The 19,894-nt window shown below is 38.2% G+C and overlaps 1 protein-coding gene across 1 annotated transcript in view; it reads left to right on the top strand.

Moving 5' to 3' along the window:
• Positions 1 to 403: 403 nt before the first annotated feature.
• The window catches only part of TMPRSS15 (transmembrane serine protease 15), a 102,133-nt gene continuing 82,642 nt past the window's right edge, over positions 404 to 19,894 (top strand). The window contains exons 1-8 of the mRNA XM_019476106.2: positions 404 to 550; positions 2,710 to 2,777; positions 4,240 to 4,391; positions 6,090 to 6,134; positions 8,031 to 8,072; positions 8,547 to 8,588; positions 11,562 to 11,681; positions 19,707 to 19,815. Coding sequence (XP_019331651.1) covers positions 449 to 550; positions 2,710 to 2,777; positions 4,240 to 4,391; positions 6,090 to 6,134; positions 8,031 to 8,072; positions 8,547 to 8,588; positions 11,562 to 11,681; positions 19,707 to 19,815 — 680 coding nt within the window. The 5' untranslated portion in view covers positions 404 to 448. The remainder of the gene's footprint in view (positions 551 to 2,709; positions 2,778 to 4,239; positions 4,392 to 6,089; positions 6,135 to 8,030; positions 8,073 to 8,546; positions 8,589 to 11,561; positions 11,682 to 19,706; positions 19,816 to 19,894) is intronic.

Here is a 19,894-nt window from a genome sequence, read left to right as displayed (position 1 = left end):
TGTAACGCAATCTAACCTCCCTGGATTTCTGTATGTACCCTCAGTATGGTGCAGAATTTCACTTTGTATAGACAATAACTTACTTTATTACAACATAATGGCATTGGGTTTTAACAGTACTGGTTAGGGTTTTCTTTTTTTCCTTAAATTATTTAGTTAAAATTCATTTGAGCAATAAGCAAGGGAAAAAGAATATAAAAGCATATATGTAAACAAGATTTATGCTATGTTTATACTGTCCTTTTGGCAACTGAAAAATATTTATGATTTAAACAAAATCAATGTAATACAAAAATACCTTTAAATTAAAAAAATTGAAAGAGAATCAACAATATACTCTCACTTGCATTTCTACATAGTTCCACACTTTTAATGTTTTCTTTTGTATTTGGCTGTTTTGTCTTTTTAAAATAATCAAAATGAAGCAGGTGGAAATAGTCACACAGCCATGGGGTCATTTACAATAAAGGAGGGAACATCATTCAGCACTAGTTTACAACAAAGATCATCACCTGTCTTCAAGGTCCTTGCCTTCGATATTCAACAAATGGTAAGAGCCTATCAGACTATGGTAGACAAGGTTCTTTGGATAAATCTGACATTTTTTACCAGACCAGCTAAAATAGTTGGAAAAATTTTTATTTGAAAGTTTTCAAATACAAACACCCTTCTTCAGGCTGAGGAAGTCTGCAGTTGTTCTGTGCTCTTCCGGGATGGGATAGAATAGAATACAAGCCAGAGGCCAGTATGCAAGGATGCCAGTTGGTGAAAATGCAAATTGATGCTGTCAGTGGGTGAGAAACAGGGGAAGCAGGAGGGGAAAGGGGAATGTAGACCTAGTGATAAATATAAGATGGTAAATAGTACAGAGATTACCTGGGGTATCAGATATTAAGCAGGTTGTAATGTGCCATAAATCCAATGTCTATATTTAGTCCATGCTTTTTTATGTCCAGTAGGCTGATGAAGTGACATTCGTAGGCTCATCTGCAAATGGTGTTTTGTAAATTCCCTTTGAGGATTAGAACTGAGAGGTTGGAGAAAGAGTGGTTGTCCTGTGAGAAATGTGGCCCCAAAGTAATTGGGTATTCTTGTCTTCGATAGATTTTCAGTGCGTGTTCATTCTGGTATGCAGTTGTTGTTTGGTCTCTCTTACGCGTTTTCCATCTGGGCATTTGGTTCACTTGAGGTGCAGGTGTAAGATTCAGGAGCATTGATGGTTCTGTTATGGGTTGTAGTTATTGTGGGGATGGGGGAGATATGTTGACAGGTTTTGCATTTCTTTTCATGGCAGTCTGGATACATTTGGTATGCTTTGGACCATAGAAAGCTTTCTTCTGGTAATGAGGTTCATGAGGCTGTCTTGTTTAAAGGCTAGGATAGGTGGTTCTGGGAAGATCTTTTTAAGAATTGGGTCTTCATTTAGTATGGGTTGCAGTTGTTTGAGGATTTTCTGTATAGGCTCCAAGGAAGGATGGAATATCATAATTAGAGGTGCGCGATTCATGGGGATTTTCTTCCTGTACTGCAGCAATTTTTCATGTGGAATCAAGGTGGCTCTTTCATAACTTCAGTGTCTCTCTGGAGGAGTGTCCTGGTTGAGTGAAAGCCCTTTTGAGATGTGTAAGGGACAATCATGGGTGTTCTCCTCAGTGCAAATTTGGTGGTACTGGAGAGCTTGGCTGTATAGTACAACTTGCTAGGTGTGTTTAGGGTGATTGCTGGTTCTGTGCGGATATGTATGTTGGTCTGTGGGTTTCTTGTATATAGTGGTTTGCTTTTTACCATTCTGGATACTGATTGTAGTGTCTAAAAAGGAAATGTTGGTGCTGGAGTATTCAAGAGATGGAGGGGTGATTATTGAATTTCTGATCGAAATTAATCGGTGATTGCAGGTTTTTGTTCCAAATTATAAAGATGTCATTGATAAGTATAGCAAGGGTTTGATGGTGCAGTCCTTGAAGAAATCGTCTTCCAGGTGACTCGGAAAAAGGTTGGCATACTTTAGGGCCATTTTGGTGCCCGTATCTGTGCCCATGGTCTGGAGGAAGTGTTTGTTATTAAAAGTGAATTTGTGTGTGAAGATGAAGTGTATAAGGTCAGTAATATCTTTAGGTCTGTCCTCTGAGTTGTAATCTTGTTCTTGTAGATATGTAAGGCAGGCTTGGATGCCGTCCTGGTGTGGGATGTTGGTATATAAGCTAGTAACATTCATGGTGGCTAGGAGGGTGTTGCTGGGAAGGTGGTTGATGTTTGTAAATTTTTGTAGAAAGTCTGTGTCTTGGACAAAACTTGCTCTTTGGGTGACAAAAGGTTTTAGGATTGATTTGATGAAACCTGATATTTCTTCAGTTAGGGTCCCGTGGTTGGATATAATAGGTCTGTCAGAGTTCCCTTGTTTGTGGATTTTAAGAATCATGTAAAAAGTCTATGGTTAATTCAGGAGAGCATAATAGATAGAATGATCTTAAATGCATTAATTTCCTAAAGTAATCTGTGGTTGGTGCCTTTTTGCCTTCCTCTTTGTAACTGATATTTCTGTTTCTCAGCCCAGGCAGGCAGAATTCAAAATATTTAAATCTGTAAATTGATCAAGTTGTGAAGAAAAATTTTGAGAAGGAAAAATTGTGCACTGTTAAAACTGTAATTGCCATGTGCATTTGGATATTCCTCAGTAATGTACTTTCTCAGAGATTTTTTTTTCTATAGATAAATGAAGTCTTTCAAGCAAGTCAGTTGAAAAATGAATTTAAGAGTTCTGAAGTTTTGCAGTTCAAGTGAGTATAACATAATTAATATTTTTAGTTAAAAGTCCTCACTAGAGCAGTAATATCAAGGTTTCTATGTATCAGGAAGTCCTTGGGAACTCTTCAGTTCTCTCCCCTTTATCTTCACTCAGTGAAAAGCAGTGTAATTGTATTTTTTTCTGATAGCACCTTTCAGAACATATTGATGCTGCTTCCCTTGTCCAAAGAGATGAGGTTATCTACTAATTATGTCCAGAAAAATTCAGTATTGCAGTGAAAAACTGGAGGAAAGAAAATGGGGAGGAGTATGTTGCAGAACAGATATATATATGGTTTTTGTGAAGTTCTGTTGAATATTCGGACACTGCAGTGCTCCCAGACCAGGAAATATTTCTGCTAACCTCAGCAGACTTTGGATCACGCTCCCAGTGTTTTGTAAAGGCTCTCTCTTTTTCTTTCCATTCTGAAAATACTTAAAAAATACTAATTTGGCTCAGAAATCATTTTCTGCTTGACTCTTTTCATTAAAAAGTGTTTACCCTTTTGGGCAATCTGGTTATTATTTCACCCTTGGAACTCAGCTAAGTCACAAAGATAGCAATAATAGCTTTTGTTTGCTCAGCACAGCCTAGAGGTTATCAGAACATTTAAGAAATTAATGAAAAGAGGTTTTTTTTCAATACATTGCAAACTGTTCTTAATGCAGTGATAGGATTAATCACTGCCTATTGAAGTGTGTTGTTGAATCTGTGGCAACCTGCTGCCATAAATGCTTTGAAACAAAGATGGTCACTGCTATTTTTTCAGCAGAGGGAGAAAATCTTCCTGTCTTCAGTAAGCAAAACAATGTATTGACATATTAATTTAATCAAAATCTTTCTACAAATATAGAATCCTTTAACAGGTGAGGGATGGGTAGTGTTTAAGATCAAATCCTTGACCCATGGAGGCTGATGGAGTTTTTGCTCTTAATGGAAGTTTACTGTTTCCTGGTTGGCATCCAAGAAATCAAACAAAATCTGAGTGATCGTGGAGTCCACCTGTGGTGTGATTAAGCTTTGGATCCTAAAAATGTGTACTTTATAATAATATATAATGGCTTTTACAATATGGGCATGTCGATGATATCTCTTATTGTAATGTTCAAAACACCAGACCCAAATCCAGTTCAACTTGGTACAGAAATGCAAGGTCCTGCTGCTTTTCCTCTCTTTCACACCAGAGGGACTCCATGGGTGCCTATAATATCAATAGAGTGACTTTGTACTTATGTGGGTAAAAGAAGAATTGAGTTCCTGCCTTGTTCAGTAACTCATGAAAATCAGGCCTTTTAAGGTGTTTCAAATTGGCCATCCATTATATCACAATGGTTTGTATTTAAAACTGGAACCTATTAGAATGAGATTCTTTCTAGGTGATATGTCCAATATTTTATTTGCTTGGTATATTTGGTAACAAATGTCTTTTGTTCATTATTTCTTGTATTTGGCAGAAATGGCAGTGTTATTGTGATATTCACCCTTGCCTTCACACAGTGGGTGTCTAATGAGAAAATAATTAATGAAATGGTTTCAGGTGTTGAAGCAAAGAAAGCCAGCTTTTTGCATACAGTTAACATTGATGTGAAGAGCATAACAATCACAGGTATTGCTCAAAAACAATTGCTATCTTTAAAATCTGGAAAAGCAGAGTTATATGATTACAAACTTTGATCTCCAGTTAGCCATGGGATCACTGCAGGACTACAGATCTACTCCTGTGTAACTAGCTCCTACATCACAACCTATAAATAGTAATGAAATGCCATCCAGTTAATTTATGTTTTTCACAGTAGTCACCATTTTATCATTCAGTGCCCTTATTGGTGATATGATTGAGTCCTAACAAAGTGACTTCCTAGGTATTTATGGAACAACCTACCCAAGGATACTGATAGGCTCTTGTTTAGAGTAACCAAAGTGCTTTATTTCATTTGTGGGGGCAGATGTAGGGAAGAAGGGCAGCTTTAAAGTGGGTTATCAGCTAATGGGAAAGGAAACAGGGTTTAGGTCTTCTCTGATCCTGGAAATGGATTTAAACAGAGAGGAGAGTCTCTGGTGACTAGGCAATGAAACAGATGATGTTAGTTTAAGTTCCATAAAAATATCAAGGTGACAATGGATGTGAGCAAAGAGAAACAGATCAGGGCCTGATCCAAAGAAAATCTTTCCTTTGATTTCAATGATCTTCAGAACAGGCCCTCGCTGAGGAAGAGGATAAAATGTGATTTGAATCCCTTGAAATGGGAGCTGATTAGCTGACATTTTAAGACCTACTGGAGATAGTATTAAGTAGCTACTGATTGTAAGAGGAGTGGGACATCTGGTGCGTAATGTTTCTTACTTTATTCTAATGGCACATTTCTTGTTAAGTACTTTAGCTATTCAAAGGCTAAATTCAGAGTCTTGACATCTTTATTTCTCTTGACTACTTTCACCATCCATAAGTTGTTCTTCTAAATAGCTAACTGCATATCGCTGTGGGAACTGATTGCTCATTACATCCCAGAAATGCTGTAGAAGAAGATTATGGTGGGCTTTTTAAAAGGTTACTATCTCAAATTGTGAACTTTGGAGTAGTCAGACTTTTCTTTCTGGGAGCCATTAAAAAAAATCTGCTAGTTAAAAGGTTCTCAGCTGTGTATTTCAAAAAGTTTTGGAGAAAAAAATCAGTATCTGGAACTGAACATTCAATTAATAGTAACCACGAGCCTTCATAGCCTTTTATTTCAAAATAACACAATCTGCAAAGAAATGGCTACTTTCCATTTTGTAAATAAGTAAACTAGTGCCTACATGATCACAGTTTCCAGAGAAATGGAAAGCAACTCCTTTTTCTACAAATTATTGTCAGAACCTGTATTAATTTCAACTCATTCATTGATTTAAATATTGTTTTATATGATACAGGTGCAACAAAAAGACCTGTGATCTGAATAATATCATCTGAGATAGTTATATGGCTAGTTTGTTGTAGGTATGGATTATCCCTAGATAAAGAAGCTTTCTGTATAAAGTCCCAAGGAGGGGATAATAAAGAAGGATTGAGATGCTTATGTGAAGAGAGAGAGGGGAGAAAAGGGATGATATGAAGCTGGATTCCTGCGTAAACTGATGGAGAAGACAATCTTGCAGAAGTGCAGGACAGACACCAAAAGAAAAGTAGGAAATTACTAATGGTTCCACAGGTCATTCAAATAAAGAAATCTCAACTGTTTGAAGTGTTCCCCTATTGAATGAAGAATTTCAAAATGCAAAACTGTTTCTAGAATAATAAATTTATGCTATACTTGCTTTGTTGCAGCAACTGCTGAAAATTTCACTCCAAGCTACTCTCCAACCTCATCAGGTCAGTCTCATAAAACAGAAATTGTTTGTGTACTCAATAAGTTATGATACCTAGGAAAGGAGTTGTTTTTATTCACCAGATATAAAACAGCATAGGTTCCAGTTTATAACTTCATCTTCACGTGATATCCTAGCTTGTTTGAGGAAAATTTGTGTTTCATAAGGAAGTCTTTGGGTTCTAGTGAAACTAGAGATAAAACAATTTGCTAAAAGTAGTAATGAATTTAAATATTTGTTAGTCTGCTGAACCCAAATTAACCTTTTGGAAAATTGAGGTTACAGTTCTTGTTTTGTTTTTGTTTTTAAGACAGAGGCCTTTTTATTTTGAGAACTGATTAACTTAATAGCTTTGCTGAATTTAGCTTTGCTGAATTCTATCTCCAGTAGAAACTTGATGGAGTTAGGGACACTTAGATTTACTTTAACATAGGGATACTGGCATAACTGTTGAATCAGAGAAATTCAGTGATGAGCTGGGAGGGTCAGATACAGAGACTGAAATAAATGTTTGTGGTCTAGAGTCATCAGAGTAGCCTGACTCTGCAGGAGATTGCAGGCAGCGAAGATTGTCCTTTTGAATGACTGACTGCTACATATGATGTAGAAATTATAATAGATGGTATACACTTGATTGAGAACTCAGGGCTGTCTTTCTTTAAAGATCAAGTCTCTCTCTCTCTAGAGCTAAAGGAGAATCTACATCATAACAGTTGCTGTTTCCTAGCTGGAGATTACTGTTATCTCATGTACATACTTAAGGACTCATTGGCAGCAATTCATGATACATGGCAATAGTGCACATGTACAATAACCTGGCAGTAAGGAGAGGAAGAAGATGATTTATGGTAGGCCTGTGCAAATAGGGAACTATTTGATTCGGGTTTGGATGCCAGTGATTCAATTCAGAACTCCAAATCAGTTTTCTGCTTCGATTCAGCTGAATCGGCTCCAGTTCAGAGATTTGGCCATAGGGTAAAATGTGGAATCAATGAAATATCTATAACTTTGTTGTTTTTTATCCAATTTGGATGATGGTAGCCTCTGCTGAGAGCATGAAGCCTGCCAAGTTTCAAGGAGATAGGTGCAGGAGTTTGGGGGAAAATATACCTCAAGCTGCTGACAGGTAAAACTTATGACATAGATGACCTTGTGTGTGTTAAGGCGCAGTAGGGTGAAAGCTGCAGGCCTGCTCGCCCCTTTTGTGGCCACAAAGCCTGCCAACTGTCAAGGAGGTAGGTGCGGGGCTTCTGGGTTCTGGGGCCCTGCACCTCTAGCTGCTGATAGGCAAAACTCATGACATGGGTGCTTGTGCAACTGACTGTCTCTGTCTTGGAGCAGTTGATTGTCTGTATTGATTTATTTCTTCTCCTTAGTCTGTGGTTTTGTAGGTGTTAATCCTCACTCATTAACTCATTATCTAGTAGCTACTAGCTAGCTACTGTGTTTGAGCTGGTCTCTGAGTGAATCATGATTGATTGCAGGGGTTTAGGTTGTAGCCGTGTTGGTCTAAGGATATAGGCAGACAAGGTTCCTTGGGTGAATTTGATATCTTTTATTAGACCAACCCAAATGGTTGGAGAATAGTTATTAAGCAAGCTTTCGGGTTCAAAAACCCTTCGTCAGGCTCGTCAGGCTCTGAATCATCTCTGAATCTGAATCATGATCTGAAGCTTTGCACAGCTCTAATTCATGGGCCCTGGGAATCTCTGCAATGTCATGAATAACTGGAAGAAAATAAGCTATTATTAGGAATGTGGTAGTGTTGTGATTGACTACACAGCCAAGTTTTCAAATTTTCAGACTGTTTTGAGCTTTACTAATCTATCATGTAAATCTATTCTGCAAGATATATAGTTATGAAGACTGAACCTAAGGTTGTCTACTTGTCTTGTTTTAGCAGATCCTGTGTTCACTACAATGGCCCTTCCAACAACTTCAGGTCAGAACTCTCGCTGATCGTGAGAAAACAAGATAAGTGTGTTAATAGAAGAACCTGGTTATCTGGCTAAAGTTACACAAATCATAAGATCTAAAACCAGCATTTGTTTTTTTGGGGGGGAGGAGGGGAGCGAGTTGTATTTATTCTGGATTTTGACCTTTTAGAGTGAACTTTTTCAACCTTTTCTGTCCAACTACATTTGCCAAAAATTTACTTTAAAAAGTGAAGCTGGCATTCTCATATAATAACCTGGCACGTACAGCTTGGATTTTAAAAACAGTAAAAACTGTGTGGCTTGTGAAATGGCAGCACTTTTCAAATCCATCCAATGAAACAAATTGCATCTACAGGATCCTAGGGAGGAACAACAATTCTCTAATGGAAAGAGGGTCTCTAAAACAGAAGGCTTTTGTGAAAAGGGGGCTGTGCTTCTGAAATATTTTAACCTTAAAGCCATTTGGTTTGTTTATGCAGGTTCAGCAGAACTCACTACCAGCAAATCCTTAACAACTTCAGGTTAGTAGTAGCTTGTGTGTTACTGTGATTTCCATTTTGCATGGAAGACTTTGGTATCTGTTTAGTTGTATACATTATGGGGTCGTTCTTAACTCTCAAAGTCTCTTTAATTAAATTGGGAGGCCCAAGCACAGTTTGCAGGATCACATCGCATACACAGTATCCATTTTTGCTAATCATGGACTATATGAGAGATTTTGAAAAGCACAAGTAACAGTTAGCTCCCACTAGTTTTCAGTGGAAATTAGGCACCTACCTGCTATTTGAAAATCTCTCACAGATTCATTAATTGGTGAAAAGAGTGCAAAATGCAGACACATTTCCAGAAATGTCTGGGACTATATAATTTTATCTATTAGTTATTCAAACTCCACTGTTATTTAAAGAATCCTTTAAAATAGAACAATTAATAGAAAGTGTAAATGTTTTTGTCCCCAGCAGATGGCACTGCAGTTTAGTTTTCTGAGTTAACAAAACACATGGAGTTGAAAATGTTCTTTGTGAACACAACATGGTTATTCCACGTTTTTTGCACAATAAGTGCATGCATGTGGTGGGTATGTGGTGTAGTTTTGTGTTTGTGTTCTTCTGTGTGTTTGAAATAAATTATGTTTAGACATGTCAGCAGGGAGACATCAATACCATGGTGCAGTTCATGTGTTTTGTTTTACATTGTGTGTAAGGTTGCAGAGCTTATCCCTGGTAGCCAACCAAGAGAAAGCTGTAGTCCCATAGAGCATTGTCAGTGTCCAAGCCAACCTTCCCATTTCGCATAAAATAACTGTTATTACAAACAATGTGTATGGACTACTATCTGAGTGCTAAATGGCAGATAAACTTGCCAATAGTATCACTAAGCAAGACAAATATAGGGGGAAATAGCCTCCAATCTACATACTAGTTAATGGATTGAATCTCCAAGAGTTCTAGCTACCAATCTTCAGGCCTAGTCCTATTCCATTATTGAAACTCATAGAAACTTAATGGGGACGGAACAGGACTCCTGGGCCCTGAACCTACAACTGGATGGACATCTATGTCTATGGGAAGCTGTGCTACTGGGTTTCATACAAGCATGCGTTTCTACCCACAGGTGTCTGCTGGATGGATATCTAAGCCTTAGTTTGTAAAACTGAGCAGAAAATTTTACAAAAAGAGCTTTTTCTCTGTGTTTTCTAACATTTCCAAGGCCTGTCCCGCATGGGTTTTTCTCCTTTATAGGGCAAGTCAAAATATGAAAATTCTTTAGTCTGAAAAATTACTATTTTTAATTAAATGATTGAAGGTGAAGAAATTGAATTTCCATATGACTCAAATCAAAGGCTTTTCTTGCAGAATGCTTTATTTTGATCCATATAACCCATAAGGTATGCTCTGAGGGATGAGAATATTTTATATTGTTTTAAAAGGCTTTCATCTTTGAAGCTTTGAAATATTCTACTGGCCTTTTATTCTGAGCATAGATCCAGTTCCATAGAGTTAATGAAGAGTCTTATTCCCAAAGCAGATCAAGTGATTCCAATAAGAGTTGAGACAAATGAAGATCAGCCTTGTAGGCACTTCCATTTAGGTATTGCAATGCTTAAGAAATAGGTGGTGTTACTTAGGAAGATGAGCTAAATACATATGGTTAGGGTCCTAGCCTTCCTTTAGAGTCAATGGGGAGAGTTTGTCACCACTGAAGGGTGATCCAGAGTGCTTAGATCACGATGACCTATCATTTTTTCATCAACAAAAAATGAGTGAAAGGTAAGAGCTGCTAATGAGGGATTCCTTGAGTCTAAAAAGGTTGAGAGCCACTAAGTTACAGATAGACCTGGCCAATAGGAAACACTAGGCACTCTAGTATATTTAAACTTCTGTCTCTCCCTACAGAGCTTAGATGCCTAACTGAGGACTAGATATAGGGTGCCTCTGTCATCTTTTGATGCAGGCTTGCCAGAGGTTAGGTGTCTATTTGACTTCTGCTTGCAGGGAGGCCCACATTTTCAGTTAACTTCCCAGTGGCTGGAGTACTCACCCAGAAAGTGAAAGATCTAGGTTCTAGCTGTGCTCAGATTGAAAGGGTTCAAACCCACCTCTCCCAGTTACTGGGAGGCTGGCCTAACTATAAACCTATAGCAAAACCTTTGTGGGTTCACTCTTCACTTTTCCTATAGGATCAGAGCATCAAAGAATGCAATTTTATGGGACTGGAAGGACAGCAAGAAAGGGAGGGCATGGCTGTAGCCCAGAGATGGTGGTACTCCTCTGATATGGAGTAAAACAGGTTTTTCATTGTCTAATATAAAATGCATGCACACTCTTGGCAACAAGGAATACGTTCTGACATGTATATGAAGCACTTGTATACTTTTGTGGGCATAATTCTTAGTTCCAAATTAATAAAGCTTGTTTTTCTGAACTTATTCAAATTGGATTGATCATTATCTTTCTGGTGTGTATACAGTTATAAGTGATTAACTTCTAGAACTCTAGAAGTGATTCTCAGCCAGGGTGCTGTGGCAACTTGGGGTACTGTGAGATCCTTTTAAGGGTGCTACAAGTTTCTATGCAACTTAGCACTGTTTAGTGTGCAAACACCTACACGAGTCACAAGATAATCCCAGACATTTCAAATAGGAATCCATAATGTCAAAAACATTCTGACCTGTCATGTTCTTTCTAAGCAATTTTGAGACAGAGAATTGCTCTATTATTTTCCTGTCATCAAAAATGAATGAAGGCTAACATCTGGTATTTTCCAAGGAGTTTTTTGAGTCTAATGAGAGGTGCCTTGAATATAAAAACACTGAAAACCACCAACTTAAAACCTGTAAAAATATAACAAACAGATACTATGATTTGAGCATTCAACTCGAACTAATGGACAAATATTTATAATAAGATTTGTTTTCGACTTCAATAGGTAACTCTTTCCTTGCTTATAATGTCATTTTTCTGTCTCCTTGTGTTTCATTATTTTTATTTCAGTGAACTGTTTCCCTCCTGATGAACCTTGTGCTGATACCATGACCTGCATAAAAAAAGACTTATTTTGTGATGGAGTACCAGACTGCCCAGACGGTTCAGATGAAGCGGAAAAAAGATGTGGTAAGAATGTAAATTAATCTTTACCAATCAATCTTTAAATCTGTTTGAACTGCTCAGTATACTATACAGTACTCGATATACTCTTCCAAACCCAGCCAATTAAAAGTACGGTTAAAGGTAATTTTGTACTTAAGATCATGTGTAAAGATAAAGTATATTCAAACAAATTTGTAAGGTGTAATGATAGGAGGCAGTCAGCTGATTGTCAGGCACCTAACCTGCTGGTACAGGGGGAGCCCAAGGTCATGATCTGGGGCCAATCCCACTATTGCACCTTCTGCCACGCACATGTGCCATGGTAGGAGACACAACTGTCTGGTTCACAGACCAGATCCAATTGAAACTTCAAATGAATATCTATCAGGGGCCTTAAAAATCTTTCCCTAGTATCTCAGACATGTTTTCCCTCTAATTAGAGGTTTTTTATTGGAGTTGGTCAAATCATGCAAATAATAACTAAAGAATACGGCCTTGGAATAAAGGCAGAAAACTTGTTCTGCTGCCTTTTTAAATATATTAGTTATTGTTATTGGGTGCATCTACATGTGTAATTAATGTGAAGAGAGAGAAGCTCCAGAACTGTTTGAATTGGAGTACACCACTCCCAAGCATAGCATCTACATGTGTACCTAAGACAGCTGCAATTTGAGCCTGGGCACAGCAGGCCCAGGGTGGCAGCAGGCTTGGAGAGCCATCCCTTGGCTCCGGGTGGCAGCGTTGGGTGGCAAAGTGGCTGGCTGCGGCACAGGAGTCCTGAAAGTGTGGAGCCATGTGGTTACATGGCAGGCAGGACAAACCAAGAACAATTTATGCCCACGGTCACCTTCCATACGTGCATTTAATCTCAGTTAATTACTCCACTACAAGATAGTACTGTCCCTATCTCACAGTGGAGTTAATTGATTCACTACACCTTAATACCAGAGCATGTGTAGATGGTGATGCTTTACTGCAGAGCTAATTAATATACAGGCAACCCCCGCTTAACAATCTTAATTGGTTCCTGAAAAAGGGAGCATTAAGAAAAACAAGTGTTAAGTGAAACTGAAAATATTTGACCCAAGATGGAGACCACAAGTGTTATAATGAAACTCACTGAGCGCTAAGTTAAATCAGTTATTAATTTAAAACGAGCGTTATAGCGAAACAGCATTAAGTGGGGGTTGCCTGTATTCTACAGTGAAGTGAATGTGTAGATGCACACATTGAGTACTTTGATACTAATCGCATTATTTCAAAATGTTGACAAAATCAACTTCAGCACAATTTTTCACAAATCTTAGGAAATTTCACAAAGTTTTAGTCTGAAACTTTTTATGTTGGTTGTATTTAACCTCGTCTAGCTCATTTAATGCTGGTGGTCCATATTCTTTAATTTTCATGCCTTCTTTTTGTTGTATATCACTAGGATTTTTCAGTTGATCTTATTTTTGCCATCTACCTGTTTCTGGCTATATACTTGATGTATAAGTATGGTACTATTGTAAAGGAAATTAGTTACCTTTATTACTGTCATTATACATTAAGTACAAGCCCGGTCTTTTATTAGTACTTAGATTATAGCATGCAAAACATCTTATGTTCAAATTCTTCCAAAATCTATTTTAATTATCCATGTACCTGATTTTAACCTATCATCATGGAAGCAACTAGAAACACAGTATCTTTGTTATTCTATCATAAGAAAAAGTTGGATTAATAGCTTTTAGTCCCCTGTGTATAACACTTATACAGAAAGAAAATGAATATACAAGAGGATGTTTTTAGAATTTCTGTGAAGAGTTTTATCTGTAAAGCCTCTGTTTGACTAGTGGGAATTGTGCTGCTAAAATCCTTCATGCATTGAACTAAAATTTTACTTTTCAAAATAAGGGTACATTAACTGTATTTTTCATATTAAGTTATTTTGATGTCTTGTTACAGGAATATATGTGTGTGTATTATTAATGTTGTATAGGGTATATATTTATTAAGCTCTGGATGGGATTTTCCAAACAGATGAAGCTGAAATGAAATAAGAATATCTTTCTTCTTATTTCAGGCTAATATAAGAAACTTTTAAAAGCCTTAGCTTCTAAAAGAAGTAACAGTATTTTCATTGAATCACGAGAGGAGTATTTTGTATGTAAAGAGTCCATATTGCATTTAGATATAAACAATTATTAGATATATTAAAGAACCTAACACCATTTCCCAAAGCATTCACGCAGTAGGGACATCCTTGTCCAGTGCAAAGTTACTTCTAAAAGTCAGAAGCAAATTTACTCCAGAAAAAGTAACTCCTTTATATGCATCATATGTTGACTCCCCTTGTCAATTTTACTTTGCAGTAGCTATTTGCTCCCCATCCCTTTCATGCACACAAACATGCACGTATGCACACACACACACACACACACCATGGCTAGGTGCTGTAATAGTGCCTACTTTAGGCAACCAACTTAATAAAATATGGAATAAAATCCACAGTAAGCTTACTGTGTCTCTGCACTCTAAGTTGCATCAAAATAAAAGACATTTTTGGCTTGCCACTGAGTGATAAATCCAGGTTGTGTTCACAAAGTTTGCTTATACTTTGTAAAGACATGACAGTTAACATTTTATTTTTTTTAAATGAGAGGATCTGGTACAAACTTTGACCATAAAGCTTCTTTTAAAAATCAGAGCATTATTTCTCACTCGAAGGATGCATCCAGACAAGTGTGCAAGACCCAACTGTAGTACCACAAACCACATGCGCCACACACTCACACATTTGCCGCGTGGCTATTTTGCAGCTCAGTGTCTTTTTTTGACACCAGGAGATCCTAGCGTCAAAAAAAAAAACTGTGGCAGAAAAAAGTGGGGCATCACACATAGCAGCAGGGTGCACCACCTGAAAGTGGAGCCTGGCCAGCCAGAACCATGCTCCAGCTTCTGGCCAGGCTCTGTGCACCTGGATTGCCACTTTTGGAGCCCTGGGAGGCCCCAACTACCCCAGGTAAGGCAGCTGGGGCCAGCCTAGGTGCTAGTCCCAGCCTCCCCTACACCACCCAAAGTAACTTGTTGCATGCCAAATGTACATGCAGGGGAAGTCCCCAGGGACACGTAGCAACAAAATTGTGTGCTGCTCCTATTTACCTTTGGTAAAATGCATATGCACACTCTCACCTACATGTGCAATTGGCATGCAGCAATAAATGTGTACATGTTTATATCAGGTGTATACACATGCATCCAGGACCACAGAAGTTAGAGCTAGGGTGGAGCAGCCCTGAGCTGACAACAGGCTCATTGGGGAGGAGGGAGGCAGAGAGTAGGTGGGGAGGTTAGCTGTAGGCTCCAGGTCAGGGCATCAGGCAGTGGAAGGGCTTGTTGTGGCACAAGGGTGCTACAGTGTAGGGGCTAACTGGCAGGCAGCCCCCACACTGTAGCACCCTCATGCCCCAGCCAGTCCCGGTCAGCAACTACACTTTTGTCGAGGCAGTGTAAATCTTTGTTGAGGCAACGTAATCTCATCCTAGACAGTACTGTCCTATGGAGTTAATTTACTGTGCCCTAATACGGGCACACTAAATGACAGATGATGACACTTTACTGCAGATCTAATTGTTCAGCTCTGCAGTAAAGAGCACATGTAGATGCACCCATAGTAACATTTTTCCAGATCAGAATGTATAGACTAGATACAGAGTCCATAATTTGTTATGTCTTTGTCTTAAAAAGAAAAGCACATCAATAGCATATTGATAAAGAAAAGATTAAGAGTTACAATAAACTATAGGGTAGAAGCTTTGATGTCCTTTTCCTCTTAGTTTCTGCCTGGTGAATCAAGTATCCAAACTATTCTTTTTAGTTCTGTTTCCTTAAGAACTGTAGTTCAGAGTCTTATGGAAATAAAAGTCTGGCTGGAGGACATGTGCAGCCCATTGCCTTCATGTTAGATTTTGACTCTTAAAATTTGTGTTCAAAAGTGAAGTTTTTCCAAGCTTCCATATTTAGACGTCTTAACAGAGTTTGCAGAGCCAGCATAGAGAATGGCAATAAGCCAGACGCACATTTGGGACACCTGCCAAGTTTTCCACCCCTTTGATTTTTTCTCACTCATATCCCATCCCTAGAGTGACTTAATACAGCTGTATAATAGCTAAAATTGTCTGGCTTTTCAGAAGCACTGCAGAATTTTACAATGAGATTTACAGCTGACTTATAATTCTTGTTACAAGAGCTCTTGCACCCAAAGGCACTATTTCCTTTTAAACAACTAAGTTGTTTGTTTTTTTTCTTTTCCTCCTGACTTATTCCCTGTAGTACTACTGAGTGCAGCATGTGCTAATGGTTTAAAGATGCAGTACAGGATGGAGGAATTCTAAGTCTCTTCCTGCCTTTGACATAGTTCTATGAATTCCATAAGCTTTTCAGCAGAGATTCAGACAACAGGTGACCTAACATACCCTTATTTTCTATTTTTATTGATTAAAATCGTCATGTAGTACTTCTTTCTGGCTCTGCTTGCTATGGGAGACAGCAACTATAGGCTCTGCAGAGAATTGTTAGAAATGGCAATGTAGGGGCTCAAAAGATGTGTGTAAAGTCTGGTCTGCATTCATTAATGGACACTTCCATCAATGCAACAGCCCTAACATCAGTGTGAAGAAAAGTAGTCCAGAAGCTCAGCCCTAAAGGCATGATTTCTTCCAAAGGCTGTAATAGCTATGTTCTTGTCTGCAGCCATATTTTGTCTGTACCTCCTTCTTGGTTTCACTACCTGGCTAGAAATAAAAAAAGTAAAAAATGAAATAACCATAATTTAGCAAACTATACCTTCCTTAGCAGAGGAAGAGCACTGCCAGGGAAATTAAATGGGATTGATCTTTCTCCTTTGAAGTCAGTTGGAGTTTTGCCATTGGTGTCTTGCCAAATGAGGCATCATAAACCCTACGACTTAAACCCAGATCCCAGGGTAAGTGTCTGAAGCTGGCTGAAGACTTGTGTGCTGGAGAGGCATTGAGAGCCATCTCCATGAAACCCCACACTGGACCGGAATGATTTCTTCTCTTCCTGGAACTAGAGCTTTCCTGAGACTCCAACCATGAAGTAGAAATGTCATGATGATAGCCCTGTCTGTTCTTTGCTCTGATCAGCATACCTTATCTCCCCACAGAGGGAAGTAGCTGAAGCAGCACAAAGTCTACAGAGAGGGAAGGGAAGTCAGAAGGGCCAACTCCACCTAGCTACTTTAGAAACTAAAACTAATTGTTAGAGAAATCTCCTGATTGCAGAAGTGGCAGTGGTGTTTGTTTTTGTTGATTTTTGCTTTAATCCCTTTGGAGTGTAGTTCTTTTATAGTCAGACTAAGGTCTATGGCAAGAGTGGCTGGTTTTGGATCATATGACAAGATATTGATTTAAAGAAATGAGAATGGGAGAAGAACAAAATAAATTAATTAACAAAATATCCTGCATGTTATTCAGCTCATAACTTTATGCTATTGTCTGTCTTTCTCATCAATTTTGGCTGTAAAGTCTATGAGAAAGGGGACTATCTTGTTACATATCTGTGAAAAAGTACCATATTAGGGGGCACTGGATAAATAATAATGCCCTATAGGTGCCTCTTTTATGAAAACAGATATAGACTCCTTTCTCTTTCTCAGGCCAACCTTGGTGTACAGGGCAGAAATTACTCAATTTGGTGCTGTCTGCCATTTTCTCCTATTTGCATTGGCTCCATGTCATTAAGATCAGCTCTTCTTCCCTCTCTACTAAGGATTCTTCCTAAGGGTTTTTGCAAAAACCCTTGTCTTGTTACATTCTTTAATTTGCAGTTAATGGCTCCCCATAGATCCTTTATGTCAATATGCAGAAGACTGCCCTAAACAGATCTAGCATCCCTGTATGATTCTGGAGGGAACGAGTCCTGGTTAGTAATTTTGCAACTCTTCATTCTTTCCAAGAATCTTTTTCTGGGCATTTGTTTCCAAAGTGTAAGCAAGTCTTTCTGGAGCCCCCTGGCTACAGAGATAGAACTAAGCGTACATGCCAGTAAAACAAATACGAATAGTATTCTGTTAATTAATTAATATATTGTCCTGTTAATAGAGGCAATAATGAACAAAAATTAAAATACATGACAATATCATTCCTATAGTAACACCAAGTAAAAATCCAGAAGTGTCAAATGTGCTTCTGTTCTGAGAACTGACTACTTAAAAATGTCAGCCTTTTATTCGGACCTATTTTCTCTGTACAGCAAGAACCAAATCCACTTTCTTTACTCTCTACAGCGTATTTATTTTTGTTGTCAGTATATGCAGTCCAAAGATTTGGGAGAGGGAGATGAAGTCTATTTTGACTCGTGCATCATCAGCAGAATGGTTAGTTAAGCAGGTGGTAAAGAACTGGTAAAATAAATGAGAATTTTAGCCATGGTTGGGGGGGAGAAGTTTGAGTCCCATGTTCTTCAAGCACTTTTAGTAGTGATGGCTAGATTTAACTTTGTACTTACAGCCTGAACTGATATAGGTCTGAAAGCCAATGAGAGATTAAAGATATAGACCCCGAATTGTCATCTTATGTAGTCGCTGTTCAGAGTGAGACCATATTTCAAAGAAATATTAATGTAGCTCTCACTATTAATAATTATTAGAGATTAAAATTATATTTCTGGTATTAATGCAAAACTCTTAATTGTTCATCAAACTGAGAAACTTGCTTTTGCCCTCTTTGATTAATCTTGAGATGGGGAATTTTAACATATACTAAATATACTCTGCAAATTCAAAACAAAATCCCAGAAAGCTTAAATAATACAGCACTTTTTTTTTCTCTTTTTTTAATTACCATAAATGTTCCACATAGTTATTCTGAATATTTAGTTTAATTTCTGTGTTTGATTTTTAATAACAAATATCCTATAGATTTCAAAAGCGCATATGGGAGAATCTATCCAGTTTTTATTTGGATTTTTGTTTAAATTCATCGATTTGATTTTATTTTTTTTAATAATAATAATAATAACAACAACATCCATCTAAAAGTAAGGTTTGGGAAATCTGTTTCAGCATTGTTTGTAATGGATAAACGAATTGGGTGTCTGGCTGATTCATTTCAGTGCTATGTAAAACAGACAGGCTGTTAGCATCCAGACAAGTGAACCACTTCAGTTGGTTTTCTTCATGTTGGATCAAATCAATCCTGGTGGTGTAAACATAACTTTATGACTTGAGAGACAGAATAAGCATCATGGGAGAGAAACTCTTATGGCAAAATCCTTCTTCCCCACAAGCAATGTTAATAGTAATAAAACAAGGACTGATTTTAAAATGTGGTTGGATCAGCAGGGATTTCCCTAATTAAAGTGTATTTTACATGTGTTATCTTTGAGGTAAAATGGGATGGGATGGTGTAGTAAGCGACATATCTTGAGGAAGGGACTGCAGCCGGCTGTAGGCAGGCAGTGTGTGCTTACAAGCCTGTCTTGAAGGACTGGGCACAGCTGATAAAGATAATTATATCTGGCCCTGTGAGAGTTGAAAGGCTTCTAGGGTCCCAAGAGAGAAAGAAGAACAAGTGACAGGGAGAGAGTAGGTAGGCCAGCTCCCAGACAAGCCCCAAGCACCACACCACTGTTGACTCTCTCAGAGTCTGCGGCCAGGACAAGGGTGAAGGACTGAGTATGCTGGAGTTAAACTGACAGAGTAAAGAGTGCAGGCTAGTGGGTGCAACACCAAGCCCAGGCAATCTCTTTGGGTCTGGAACAGGGCCATAGGGTGAAAGAATGCTTATTGTTTGTATTGATTCCTGTGGGGAGCGAGGTAGCCCTGGAGAAAAAACAAGACTGTTTGAATGAACTATCCTCAGCCACTACAGATAAATTGTGAGATCAGGAATTAGAGGTGGGAAAAAACTGAATGGGTTTCACTTCTCTATCCCTACCAGCACTGCATTGTTATTTATATAACACTTTCTAGTTGTTGAATGGTTTATATTCAGGCAGTACTTCTGATTTCCATACTGTTATTTGACAAACTTTTTTTCTTTACAGCCACAACTTGTGATGGAAAATTTGTGTTAACTGGCTCTTCTGGGTATTTCAACTCTCTTAATTATCCAAAGCCCTATAATTCAAATATTATTTGCCGATGGATTATACGGTAAGCAGTTTCATCGTGTTTTGTTACCTGTGCTCTCTCTTTGTGAGGCATGGTGATTCCCATTTATTCCTTTATTATA

This window comes from Alligator mississippiensis, chromosome 1 (genome assembly GCF_030867095.1).
Source record: "Alligator mississippiensis isolate rAllMis1 chromosome 1, rAllMis1, whole genome shotgun sequence".
NCBI classification, from domain to species: Eukaryota; Metazoa; Chordata; order Crocodylia; family Alligatoridae; genus Alligator; species Alligator mississippiensis.
Note: the sequence above shows the minus strand (reverse complement) of the source record. Positions and strands in the feature narration are given on the sequence as shown.